The sequence below is a fragment of the Eptesicus fuscus genome, chromosome 6 (assembly GCF_027574615.1).
Source record: "Eptesicus fuscus isolate TK198812 chromosome 6, DD_ASM_mEF_20220401, whole genome shotgun sequence".
In the NCBI taxonomy this organism is placed as follows: domain Eukaryota; kingdom Metazoa; phylum Chordata; class Mammalia; order Chiroptera; family Vespertilionidae; genus Eptesicus; species Eptesicus fuscus.
Genome location: NC_072478.1, coordinates 25,824,197 through 25,836,295, shown reverse-complemented (window position 1 = coordinate 25,836,295; position 12,099 = coordinate 25,824,197). Strand labels below are relative to the sequence as shown.

The 12,099-nt window shown below is 47.4% G+C and overlaps 1 protein-coding gene across 1 annotated transcript in view; it reads right to left on the bottom strand.

Moving 5' to 3' along the window:
• Nucleotides 1-12,099, bottom strand: part of LOC114229624 (complement C3-like) — a 36,490-nt gene that overhangs the window by 17,217 nt on the left and 7,174 nt on the right. The window contains exons 12-21 of the mRNA XM_054716903.1: nt 11,465-11,674; nt 11,133-11,336; nt 10,611-10,772; nt 10,099-10,228; nt 9,782-9,853; nt 9,438-9,638; nt 6,733-6,841; nt 6,399-6,484; nt 1,522-1,664; nt 1,233-1,445 (exon numbers count right to left, since the gene is read on the bottom strand). Of these exons, the coding sequence (XP_054572878.1) occupies nt 1,233-1,445; nt 1,522-1,664; nt 6,399-6,484; nt 6,733-6,841; nt 9,438-9,638; nt 9,782-9,853; nt 10,099-10,228; nt 10,611-10,772; nt 11,133-11,336; nt 11,465-11,674 (1,530 nt within the window). The remainder of the gene's footprint in view (nt 1-1,232; nt 1,446-1,521; nt 1,665-6,398; nt 6,485-6,732; nt 6,842-9,437; nt 9,639-9,781; nt 9,854-10,098; nt 10,229-10,610; nt 10,773-11,132; nt 11,337-11,464; nt 11,675-12,099) is intronic.

Below are 12,099 nucleotides of genomic sequence, written 5' to 3'. Positions count from 1 at the left end.
CTATGAAAAAAGAAGGGACTTTTACCATTTGCAACAGCATGGATGGAACTGGAGAGCATTATGCTAAGCAAAATAAGCCAGTAGGAGAAAGATAAATATCACATGATCTCACTCATATATGGGATATAATGAACAACATAAACTGATGAACAAAAATACATCCAGAGACTACGTAACCCTGAACAGACAGTCCAACCTCAGAGAGAAGGCAGGGGAGTGGGTGGGTAAGAGATCAACCAAAGGACTTTTATGCATATTAGCACAACCAATGGACATGGACATTGGGGTGGTGGGGGCTTGTCCTGGGGGACAGGTGTGGTGGGAGGGTCAATCGGAGAAAAGGGAGACATATGCAATACTTTAAATAATAAAGAAAATAGTAATAAAAATATTTACAAGAGAAAAAAAATGACAAAAGCTTTTACTGATGATCCTATCACTTAATATATTTGAAAGTGTTTCAAACTGTGGGAAACAGTAGTAATGTAACTGTTAATGTAGGTTTTAAGGCTAAAATTCACAGGTAATGAATCATTAGAGATCTTGTTCCCCAACACATGTTAGTCCGCTTAGCTCAATAAACTCATAAAAATTTAAAATTTTTGAAATCACTGTTAACAACAGAACTTTGCTGCCTGGTCGGTGTGACTCAATGTTTGAGTGTTGACACATGAAGCAGGAGGTCAGGGTTCCATTCCAGATTAGGACACATGGTTGTGTTGCAGGCTGGATCCGCAGTAGGGGGCATCCAGTAGGCAGCCAATCAATGATTCTCATCATTGATGTTTCTCTCTTTCTCCCTCTCCCTTCCTCTCTCTGAAATCAATAAAAACATACATTTTCAAAAGTAGAACTTTCCTATATCCTATACTATTGCTTTACAAAATTTGGTCTGTGAAATATGTTTCCCCAAAAGTTTTAAAGTCAAAACAAAACTCTTATACTGAAATGTGTTTAAAAAAATCATATTTGATATTAAAATATATTTTAAGGAAAACAACTTTTTATCTTTATTGCTGAGGTTTGGGGCACCCCCTTAGAACTTTATGTGCAGAATGTCTCCGCTGCCTCACACGGCCCTGCTTTCACACCTCTGGGCTCCTAACTTTCCTAAGCTGAACACGGACAGTATTAGTGTCTCAGAACCTGGGGCTCAAAACTGAGTTGACAGCACAGGGAGAGCAAGAGTCCCTCCTGAAGGACAAGAGGCAGCAGGTGCCCCAAGGACTCACCACGACCTTCAGGGTCTTCCTTACACCGTCGGTGAAGAAGTGCTGATAGACAGAGGCCTTGACCTCTACCTCCTGCAGGCCAGTCTTCAGGGGCACAATGACATAAGGCACGGCCAGTGAGGACTTGGGAGGGATGTATACAGTCTGCAGGTGACGCTTCTTGGCAGTGGCCAAGCTGCAGAAGGCTGGATTGTAGAGCATTTCTACTCTCACCTGCCAGGGAGAGAGTATCAGGCCAGGGGCACGCACCATGGTCTCCCCTCGTGCCTCTCCTGCTCCACGGACCCACCTTGAGCGTATCTGTTTCCCGGTAGTTGTAGAGGACGGCTCGGATCTCCACCTGCTCGTTACGAACCACAGAGTAGGGCAGCCGCAGGTCGATGAAGAAATCTTGCATCACTGTCACCTCATAGGGGTCAGCCACACAGATGCCTGCCCAGGGGAACAGAACATGAGTGTCAGGGGTAGGGGATGGGCAGGTGGACATGGTCCAAGTTCAGCCCGAAGTTCCTGCCTCTCAAGGCTTACCCCTGACACGGGAGCTGTCCCGAGCTCAGCTTGTTTTGGTAGAAGCCCATAGACTAGAGAATGTTGATGGTGATGAATTACAAATGATAGTGGTAGCTGGGAGTTGCCAGGATTTAGTGATTTCTTTGGAATTTTATTCAGAGATAGAGGTGGAAGAGGAAAGCGAATCAGCCTCACTGAAGGGTCCATCTGTGCTCCCCAAAATGGTGGCCCAAGGCCTTTGTGGTCACTGGGGACTGGAAGGTGGCTAGCTTGAATGGAAACTGGATTTCTGCTTTTATTTCATTTTAGTTAACTCAGATTTAAGCTTTCAAACCAGTGCTTGTGAATATACTGAAATCATATACTTTCCAAGGGTGACTTTTATGGAATGTAAATTATATCTCAATTTTTTAAAAAATGCCATGGGGGCAGGCTGGGAGAGGACAGCAGAGGGAAAGGGACAAATGTCATACTTTCAACAATAAAGAATTTTTAAAGATGTCCATGGACACAGATAATAAAGGCCTGGAAGGGGCATGTACAGGGGGGAGGGGGTCAATGGGGAAAAGACAAACAAACAAACAAAGGGGACATCTGTAATATTTTCAACAATGAAGATACATTTTTGAAAAAATGATGCTTGGCCCTGGCCAGTGTGGCTCAGTTGGTTGGGCATCGTCCTGTGCACCAAAAGTTTGCTGGTTCAATTCTGCTCAGCGCACATGCCCATTTGAGGACTTCCATCCTGGTGGGGGACTGTGGGAGGCTGCTAATCGGTGTTTCACTCTCACATCCACCTCTCTTTCGCTCTCTCTCTCCCCACCTCTTCCTTCTCTTCTCTCTAAAAATTGATTTAAAAATCTTAAAAACATAACAAAAAATGATGCTTGATTTAGTGATTGGAAAACTTTTAAAAGTATGTTTGGAACAACTTGAATATGTCCATCTGCTTTTTCAACTGCAAATTTTATGAATCCTAAAATAGAGGTCAAAATGTTTCCAATGAGCCCTAGTTGGTTTGGATCAGTGGATAGAGCTTCAGTCTGTGACTGAAAGGTCCCACGTTTGATTCCGGTCAAGGGCACATGCCCGGGTTGCAGGCTCAGTCCCCAGTTGGGGGGTGTGCAGGAGGAAGCCAATCAATGATTTCTCTCTCATCATTGATGTTTCTATCTCTCTGTCCCTCTCCTTTCCTCTCTGAAATAAACTAAAAAAATATATCCTATATAATAAAAGCCTAATATGCTAAGTATCCGACTGTTTGTTCAACCAGTCACTATGATGTGCACTGACCACCATGCTGCCTCCTGCATGCCCCCCACTGAGCCACGCTCTGACCAGTAGGTTAGTTTGCTGCTGGGGTCTGGAAAGACATGCCTTGGAGCCCTCCTGCGGTCCCTCCCTGGCCCCAATCATGCACCCTCTTGCAATCCAGGACCCCTCAGGGGATATCAGAGAGCTGGTTTCAGCCCAATCTCCACAGGACAGGCCAAGGTACCCCACCAGTGCACAAATCCGTGCACCGAGCCTCTAGTATGTGTGTGTGTGTGTGTGTGTGTGTGTGTGTGTGTAAATGTTTCCAATGAAAAGCTTGCCTCCTAATTGAAATTCACTCTAAGTATAAAAGGCACACCAGATTCAAAGGCTTACAAATAGAAGTAAAGTAAGTCATTAAAAATTTTGATATCTTGACCGGCCAATGTTGCTCAGTGGTTGAGTGTCAACCCATGAACCTGGAGATCATGGTTTCATTCCCAGTCAGGGCACATGCCCAGGTTGCGGGCTTGATCCCCAGTAGGGGGCATGCAGGAGGCAGCCAATTAATGATTCTCTCTCATGGATGTGTCTAGCTCTTTCTCCCTCTCCCTACCTCTCTCTGAAATCAATAAAAACATATTTTTAAAAATAAGTTTTACTTAAATAGTAATGAATTTATATATTTAACATTATTATTAGTGTGATAGTGGTTTTGCAAATTTTTATAAAATGTGGGAATTATAACATTTTGGATATATTTGGGTGAAATAAAATGAATTCCTGAAATCAGTTTCATCATACTCCTTTTTCATGGGGCTACCAGAAACAGAAAATAAAACACCATCCCACATTACGTCTTTCCCTTCCTTCCATCCTTCCTTCCTTCCTTCCTTCCTTCCTTCCTTCCTTCCTTCCTTCCTTCCTTCCTTCCTTCCTTCCGTTATCTTCCTTCCTTCCTTCCTTTATCTTCCTTCCTTCCTTCCTTCCTTCCTTCCTTCCTTCCTTCCTTCCTCCTTCCTTCTTTTCTTCCTTTCTTCCTTCCTCCTTCCTTCCTCTTCCTTCCTTCCTTCCTTCCTTTATCTTCCTTCCTTCCTTCCTTTATTCCTTTCTTCTTTCCTTCCTTCCCTCTTCCTTCCTTCCTTTTTTTCAAGGCACTAATATAAGGGCTTTACATGTATTAACTCATTACAATTCTCCCAAAAATGCTTTGAGTACATGGTATTTCTATCATGTCCATTTTATGGAGGAGCACAGAGAGGTTGAGTAACTTGATTAAGGCCACACAGTGGCTTGTGCTGAGTCATACTGGAGTCCCAGGCAAAAGGAAATTATGTGCCCCTGTGTAAATGCCCAGGTTTTGAGCTCCATCCCCAGTAGGGGACGTGCAGGATGTTTGAGCTCCATCCCCAGCAGGAGGCGTGCAGGATGAAAACATGGCCCATGTTTTCCTTTCAGGGATGTCTGCCTCTCTCTCTCTCTCTCTCTCTCTCTCTCTCTCTCTCTCTCTCTCTCTCCTCCTTCCCCTTCCTCTCTCTCTCTCTCAAATCAATAAAAACATATTTTTCTTAAATAAAAGAAATTGGCAGAAAATTTCAATTCCTTCAAATAAAAATGAGATAAGCAAAGAAGCAGAATTTTAAAATCTTGAAGTCAGGAAAGTAAAATGATAATAAAGTTTAATTTATTATATATTATAACTTAACAAAATTATTAATACAGTATAATAAATTCTGGCTGTGGTATAAATAAAATACATTTAATATTATGAGTTTTAATACACCTGCCTTTTAATGTTTTAATATTTTTTAACAAATTCAACCTTTAAATTATACATAGAACCTGCCCTGGCTCTGGTCTTTGTTTAAAATTTGGATATTTTGTTCACCATAGATTTTTTTGTACTCACTTTTATTTTGAAAACTATTGCAGAGGGATATTATTTATATTGATGACCGACTTTTTGGCACCCACTTATATTTTGCACTAAAAGTCGGGGCCTTCCTTCCCTCACCCCTCCTGGCCCTGCTGTAAACCATCCCCATTTAGCTAGAGCTCCTCAGGTCTCACCCCAGCTGTGGGTGACCGGGGATTGGTCCACTTTTGTCACACTTCACAATCTGACCACCGATGTTTCAATCCCCCATTTCACCCTGCTTCCTCCTTTTTCTTAATCACTTAACCCACTATCATGTCGACAGCACCTCCTTAAAAGTTTTTGTGGTTGCAAATTATTCTGTATGATACTACAATGGTAGACTCATGTCATAAAAAATTAGACCAAACGCATTGAATGTAGAACATCAAGAGTGAATTCCTACTGTCAGCTATGAACTTGGGGGTTTCACGATTGACTGTGATAAACGCACCACTCTGGTGGGGGATGTTGACAGTGGGGGCGGCTGTGCAGGGGAGGGGGGATGGCAGAGAGTATATAGGAAATCTCTGTATTTTTTGCTCAAGATTTTTTAATATTTATATTTTATATTGACTTCAGAGAGGAGAAGAGAGGGAGAGAGAGATAGAAACATCAATGATGAGAGATAATCATTGATCAGCTATCTCCTGTATGCCCCCTACTGGGGATCAAGCCTGAAACCTGGGCATGTTCCCTTGACTGGAATCGAACCAGGGATCCTTCAGGCTGCAGGCCGATGCTCTATCCACTGAGCAAAACCAGCTAGAGCTTTGCTCCATTTTTTTAATAGAATATTTTTTGTTTTTGTTCATCGTCACCCGAGGATATTTTTTCCCACTGATTTTTAGAGGGAATGGAAGGAAGAAGGAGAGACAGAGAGAGGAACATTGTTGTGAGAGAGAAACTTTGATTAGTTGCCTCGAGCACAGGCCTCAATTGCCTGAAACCTGGGTATGTGTCCTGACCAGGAATCGAACCTGCCACCTTTTGGTGTACAGGACGACACTCCACCCAACTGAGCCAAACTGGTCAGGGCCTTTCTGCTCAATTTTGCCATGAAACTAAAACTGCTCTAAAAATAAAATCTATTTAAAAAATAAAAAGCATTGCCCAGCTGGCATGGCGCAGGGTTTGAGCATCAACCCATGTACCACGAGGTCACTGGTTCGATTCCCATTGAGGGCACATGCTTGGGTTTGAGCTCAGTCCCCAACAGGAGCCATGCAGGAGGCAGCCAGGTGATGCTGATGTTTCTCTCTCATCAATGTTTCTGGTCTCTCTCCCTTCCTCTCTCTCTAAAAAATCAAGAACATATTTTAAAAAATAAAATAAAAATCACTGACACTCACAATCTAGACTCTGATTCACCCACCCCACCCAGTAACCAGGGGGCAGAGCATCGCCACCAAGAAGCAGAGGAGCTTTGGGATGGATAAGAAACAGAAAATGCCCGGGGCCCTGGGGCCTGGAAACCACCATCTCACCTTTCTTGTCAGACAAGCTCACAGCCATGATCTCCCAGGTGGTTATGGAGTCTTTCAGAAACACCTTTATGGTCTTAGAGGAGATTCTAGATGGAGGAGAAATGGGGGCCTTAGGAGAAGATGTAGTGGAGGGGAGACCAGGTAATGAGGGGCCCCAAAGGAACCAGTTGGTGGGCGCAGGCGTGGGCACCTCTTGGTTTTTCCAGGTTGGGTTGTGGAGTTGCACTATGATCCCAGAAAACAGAGGAGGTTGGGGTGCATGCAAATTAAATGTTCTGGTCCTGAGTGTGGAAGCGCCTGGGGGTGGGTTGGAATGAGGGGTGCCCAGCCTTACCCATTTTTCTCTGGCTCCTTTAACTCCTCAATTGTCCACAGCCAACTCTCAGGGAACTGGCTTCTGGAAACGATGTCTTCTTCTGGAATGATCTCCTCATCCAGATCACCTGGGCAAGTGGGGGGCAATCTGGGTTTAGAGCAGACCTGCTTCCCCTGCTGTCCCCTTACATACTCATTTCTACAGCCCTGGAGGGGTTTCTGGCAGCAAAACACACCCATGGACAAATGACTTGTCTGTGAGTTAAAGGCTGTTCCCCTTTGAGGGCTCCTGCCTCCATAAAAATGTTAAAAGTGATATTTTATACAACGGCGTTGGTATAAAGGCAAGGATAATCCAGGCTAGGGTATATACATTTCCCCTGATTTCCAAGAAACAAAAGCATTTTCATAAGCTTCTAAAGGTACCCTGACCCCTGGCACGGTGCCTGCTGCATCAGAAGTGACGTTGGTCCTGAGAGCATCCAGGTGAGCGGAGATTCTGGACTGATGGAGACCCTGGAGGCCTCTACACCAGCTGGGCACCACCAGCAAGTAAACACCGCTGGGCGTGGCTAGGGGGTCACCCCCGGCTGGGATCTCCTCAAGAAATGGTGGACAGACTTTAACTTGGCTCTGGGTGTGTCTAACAACAAAGTAGGTGCAATTGCACAGATGCCTAAATCCATTCCTGCTCTGGGATAATCCATCAAAGTGCCTTTGGCAGTACTAATGTTTAAGCCATCCTCTGTCTCATCCCCACTTGACTAAAAAACATACACAATACTGACAAATAAAGCTCCCCGTGGGTGTAAACCACAGCCCAGCAGATCAGTGAGGTCTAACTCCCTCAGCAGCCTTATCTTCTCTTTGCAGTAGGAAGGCTCTGTCAGGAGTAGAAAGCAGCCTGCCTAGTTGTCATCATTTGCAAAGAGATTGAAGATAGTCATTTGCTCACGTGTGTTGGGAATCTTTGTGTCTTTTGTGGGTGGAGGAGTGAAGGGGATGCGAGCTTTCCAGCTAAAAAAATGTAGAAATATTTTCCACTATAGCAACAGCTGCCTAAGCCCCACCCCCCAAAGTACACATGTTCAGGAAAATCACATGTTGCCCCATAAGGTATCCATCCATATCTGTTATCTTAAAGACTAAGTGATACTGATCTTTGGGAACAGCTCTCTTAACTTAAATTTTAAAAGATGTTCAAAAACAAAACTCAGCCCTATCTGGTTTGGCTCAGTGAATAGAGTCAGCCTGCAGACTGAAGGATCAGGGGTTTGATTCTGGTCAAGGGCACATGCAGTTTTGGGCTCGATCCCCAGTAGGAGGTGTGCAGGAAGCAGCCAATCAATGATTCTCTCTTACCATTGATATTTCTATCTCTCTCTCCCTCTCCCTTCCTCTCTGAAATCAATACTCCAATATAATAAAAGCCTAATATGCTGAGTGTCTGGTCATCTGTTCAACCAATCAAAGCTTAATATGCTAATGATATGTTAAGGCCGCTCAACTGCTCGCTATGACATACACTGACCACCGGGGACGGACGCTCTGACTGGTAGGTTAGCTTGCCCTGGAGCCCTCCTTCGGATCTCCCTGGCTGGCCAACCTTCTGCATCTCTCCCCAACCCTGATTATGCACTGGTGGGGTCCCTCGGCGTGGCCTGCGCCCTCTCCCAATTCGGGACCCCTCAGGGGATGTCGGAGAGACGGTTTCCGCCCGATCTCCGATCTCATAGGCCAGGCCGAGGGATGCCATTGGTGCATGAATTCGTGCACCGGGCCTCTCATACGAATAATAAAAAAATACATAAGAGGAATAAACAGGAACTTTACAATGGAGAAACAGGGCAAACACCACCTTAATCAAGTGATCAAGGTTCACATCACCAATGATGGTTCAAGCCAATACTACCTGCCTCCTGATCCAAGGCACCAAGGAGAGAACAATATCTCCTCAGGGACAGCCCTGCCCAGAATGCAAAACCCGAATGTGAGCAGGAAAAACATCAGGCAGACTCAGGGGGCTGAACAACTTTCAAATGATCTGGCCTGTGTACCTCCTGTACATGAAGAACGTGACAGTCACAGAAAGACCAAAGAGCCGCTGGGGGTTGGGCAGATACAAGGAGGCTAAAGAGACACAACCAGACACACCAATGCAATGTGTGACTCTGAACTGGGTCCTTTTCCTAGAGAGAACCAAAAAATTTAAAAAGTGGCAACGTTTGAGTGGAGTCTGTGAATTAGATTGTGGGAAGGAATCCACAGTAATGTCCTGATGCTGAGCACAGGACATTAGTGTTTAGGAGAATATCTTTGTTGCCAAAAAATCCACACTAAACTATTCAGAATGATGGGGGCATCAAACAGCTCAATGCGGGGGAAGGTTTTTAACCCGCACACGTTTGTCTGTAAGTTAAAGGCTGTTTAAAGAAAACAAGATCATTATTTTTGGGTTGGTCGGCCAGCCAGTCACTGGGAAAGTTTCCCAATCTTCCTTAGGTTTTAAGCAGAAGCATCTTTTTTGTTACTTTTCATCCTGTAATTGATAACGTAATTTCCCTCAATTTCACAAGCCGCTCACACCTGCCTTTGTTCTTGGAACCAAATTTGATCCACACTTTTCCCATCCCCACTGATGGGCGCCCCTCCCCCCCCCTCCCCCCCCCCCCCCCCCCGCCAACACCGGCCCTCAGGCAGGGCCCCCCAGGCCGCAGCACTCACTCCTGGCCAGGCCCAGGTCGCTGTCCCGGCTGAGCTCCAGCCGCACCTGGGTGATGTAGTTGCAGCAGTCCAGGAAGGCGTCCACGCAGGCCTTGTCCTGGAGGATGAACTGCGCCCTGCGCTGGCACGGGTACTGCATGGGGTTCTCCCGCATACCGTCCTCACAGCACTTGCGCAGCTCCTTGCTGGGGTACTCACCCGCTGTGGGAACACACACCCCAGGCAAGTCCCCACAGGGCCTCGCAGGGAGGACCTGCCCAGGTCCAGGCCTTGCCCTCCTCCCGCTTTGCTGGGATCTCAGTGGACAGGGTGCAAGGGTTGGGGAGGCGGATGAGGGCTCCCACCTTTGCCCATCCTCTTCTCCATGAGCTGCACAGAGCGGCGTCGCCGGGTGGCTGGTTTCGGGCATGCCAAATCTGAGGGGCAGGAGGACAGAACAAGGTGGGTTAAGCACTGACTGCCTGTCCTTGGTTTACTCCTCACAGTAGCTGCGAGGGGGGAGTGTTATTGCTCCCATTTAACAGATGTAGACACGGAGGCTCAGAGAGGAGAGCGATTTGCTAGTTGGTGGTAGAGGCAGGACTTGAAACCAGGGTCCCGGATCCTATCTGGGAGGTAGAAGTGCTGCCCCTCCCTGGGTGTCCACTGGCCGACTCCTCACCTGACCGCTGCTCGGTCTGCAGGTTTTTGCTGGTCTGGAAGGCCAGCCCGGCATCCGTAAAGACGCCTGCATAGTTCTTTCCACTGCCCGGCGTGCAGCCAATGTCTGCCTTCTCCACTGTGTCCCAGATCTGCAGGGTGGGGAGGGGAGATGGCCAAGGGGAGGCTGAGGCCAGGCCAGCAGGGCCTAGGTCACCGCACCAACACATCCACCCAACCTTACTACCGTCCTCATGCCGGCCCCAGACACTGGGTGATCGGAGTGTGCTGCGGTGGGACTCAGAGCTGTGTCCATTACCATGACCTTCCCCAACATAGACCCTGTCCAGCCACATTTCCATCTGCAACTTGAACTTCAACCCATCCCCATGTCTGTGTCCATTTTGACCTCTGCACTCAACCCACACTTAACCTCACGTCACTGGTTCTCCCCAGTGCAATTCCCACCTCACTCCAAGGCCATCTCTTTGCGTCTGCCATCTTTTACCCAACCTCAGTGACATGGGGACATACCTTTTTCTGAGTCAACCTGTTCTTCTTATTCAGCACAAACACGCCCTTGTCCACGGCCACCAGCCCCACTCGAGCCCCTTGGTTACCCTCGATCTTGAGCGATATCTGTTGTCCAGGTAGATGCTGATGCTTTTCCTCCTTCATGGCACTTTTCACCACCAGCTGTGAGGAAGTGGGAGGGGTAGGAGGGAGAAGTCAGCCCAGCGGGGCCCCAGTCTTGGTCGGTAGAGGACAGAAGGGGACCTGGACTGGTCCCAAAGGAGAGAAAGGTGGAGACAGAGAGAAGGGAGACCCACAAAACGAGCATCGGGTAGAAAGTCAAGAAAAGAGAAAATTGGGAGCAAGAGAGATACTGAGACTAAAACAGGGAAGGAAACAAGATGGAAAAGAGGAAGAGAGAGGCAGGAACTCTACAAGCAGGGGAGAGAAATGGGTTCAGAAGATCAGAGAGAGGCAGAGACAGAGAAACCCATGGCCAGGCAGAGAGTCACATGATGGGCACAGAGACTCAGCAACGCTTACCGTGCCCACACATGAATCCTTGACATCCATCCACACAGAATCAGCCACCACCTCCCTCTGGCCTCCTTTGTTCAGCGTGTAATAGGCCACCAGGCGGAAGGAAGGAATAAACTCTGTCGTGATGGTCAGAGGCAGCACCACCAGGACCTGGCCGGCTTCGCGCACCTGGCGTCCCACCTTCAACAGCTTCCCCTTGTTCATGACCTTGGGAGACAGGTTGGCATAAGGATCAGGACAGCAGGAGGGAGGATGTGGGATCTGGAATGAGGTAGGGCTCTGAGAGCTGGAGAAGTGAGGAGCGGGAAGACCTGAGGTTGTAGGAAGCCACGCACCAGGTAGGTGAAGTACCGGACATTGGCATCCTGTCCGGGGTCCATTTGCAGGTTAAAGTTGACATTGAGCGTGTCCCCTGGCTTGAGCTCTGTGGCAGGCACGGAGAGGTGCAGGTAGTTGTTGGAGTTGCCCATCGTACTGTAGGGTAGGGCCTGCATTTGATTGGTAGCCTGTCGCCCCTCCGGGAGGCCCTCCTTCATTGTGCGGACCTGAGCAGGGAGACAGGGAGGCATGCTGTCTACCTGGGATGTCCATGTCCTAACCCCTGGCACCTGGAAATATGGCAGCTTGTGTAACAAGAGGGACTTTGCAGATGGGATGGAGTTAAGGATCTGGACACGGGCAGACTATCCTAGGTTACCCAGGCGCGCTAATGTCATCACAAGGGTCCTTATAAGACATCCATGCAGATGACAGGAGGCCCTGTGTAAATGGCAGGAGGACCCTCTACCCAGACGGCAGGACTCCAATGTGCAGACAAGACTCCTCTATGTGAATGAAACATCTCCGTGTGAATGGCAAGACCCACTTATGCAAATGAAAGGACCCCCGCTATGCACATGACAAGACCCCTTTGTACAATCATTAGAAGCCCGCTGTACCAATAAAGTCCTCTATTTCCCTGGGGTGGTGT